Raw genomic sequence first — 695 nt, 5'->3', positions numbered from 1 at the left:
TTTTCCCCGAGCCCGGCGCCCCTCCGGCTACGTCGCCCCCGCGGGCAGCCTGGTGTCCGAGCTGCTGCGGCCCGAGCTGGACGTGCAGCCGGGGCCTTCGTTGCACGGCCGTTTCCTGCTGACGCCGCCAGGCCGCCTGGTAAAGGCCGAGCCCCCCGAAGCGGACAGCGGCGGCGGCTACGGCTGCGCTCCGGGCCTGGCCCGCGGGCCGCGGGGCCTCAAGCGCGAGGGTGCCCCGGGCCCGGCCGCCGCGTGCATGCGAGGCCCCGGGGGCCGCCCCCCGCCGCCGCCCGACACGCCGCCGCTCAGCCCCGACGGCCCCGCGCGGCTGCCTGCATCTGGCCCGCGCGCCCCTTTCCCGCCGCCCTTCGGAGGCCCCGGCTTCGGAGCTCCCGGGCCCGGCCTTCACTACGCACCGCCCGCACCCGCCGCCTTCGGTCTCTTTGATGACGCGGCGGCCGCTGCCGCCGCCGCAGCTCTGGGTTTGGCGCCGCCCGCCGCCCGAGGTCTCCTTACGCCGCCTGCGTCCCCGCTGGAGCTGCTGGAGGCCAAACCCAAGCGCGGCCGCCGCTCCTGGCCGCGCAAGCGCACCGCCACGCACACCTGTAGCTACGCCGGCTGCGGCAAGACCTACACCAAGAGCTCGCACCTCAAGGCGCACCTGCGCACTCACACAGGTGGGAAGCGAGAGCGTG

General features: G+C 77.0%; 1 protein-coding gene across 1 annotated transcript; it reads left to right on the top strand.

The window, feature by feature from the left end:
- Positions 1 to 5: 5 nt before the first annotated feature.
- On the top strand, positions 6 to 684 carry LOC105311190 (Krueppel-like factor 2; the record flags this gene model as incomplete). The annotated part of the gene is given in 2 exon segments (XM_011387208.2): positions 6 to 24; positions 27 to 684. Coding segments are annotated over 2 exon segments (677 nt in total), but the record flags the coding sequence as incomplete, so codon positions are not given.
- Between the last annotated feature and the right edge of the window lie 11 nt (positions 685 to 695).

This window comes from Pteropus vampyrus, unplaced genomic scaffold, assembly GCF_000151845.1.
Source record: "Pteropus vampyrus isolate Shadow unplaced genomic scaffold, Pvam_2.0 Scaffold1000001616, whole genome shotgun sequence".
NCBI lineage: Eukaryota > Metazoa > Chordata > Mammalia > Chiroptera > Pteropodidae > Pteropus > Pteropus vampyrus.
Note: the sequence above shows the minus strand (reverse complement) of the source record. Positions and strands in the feature narration are given on the sequence as shown.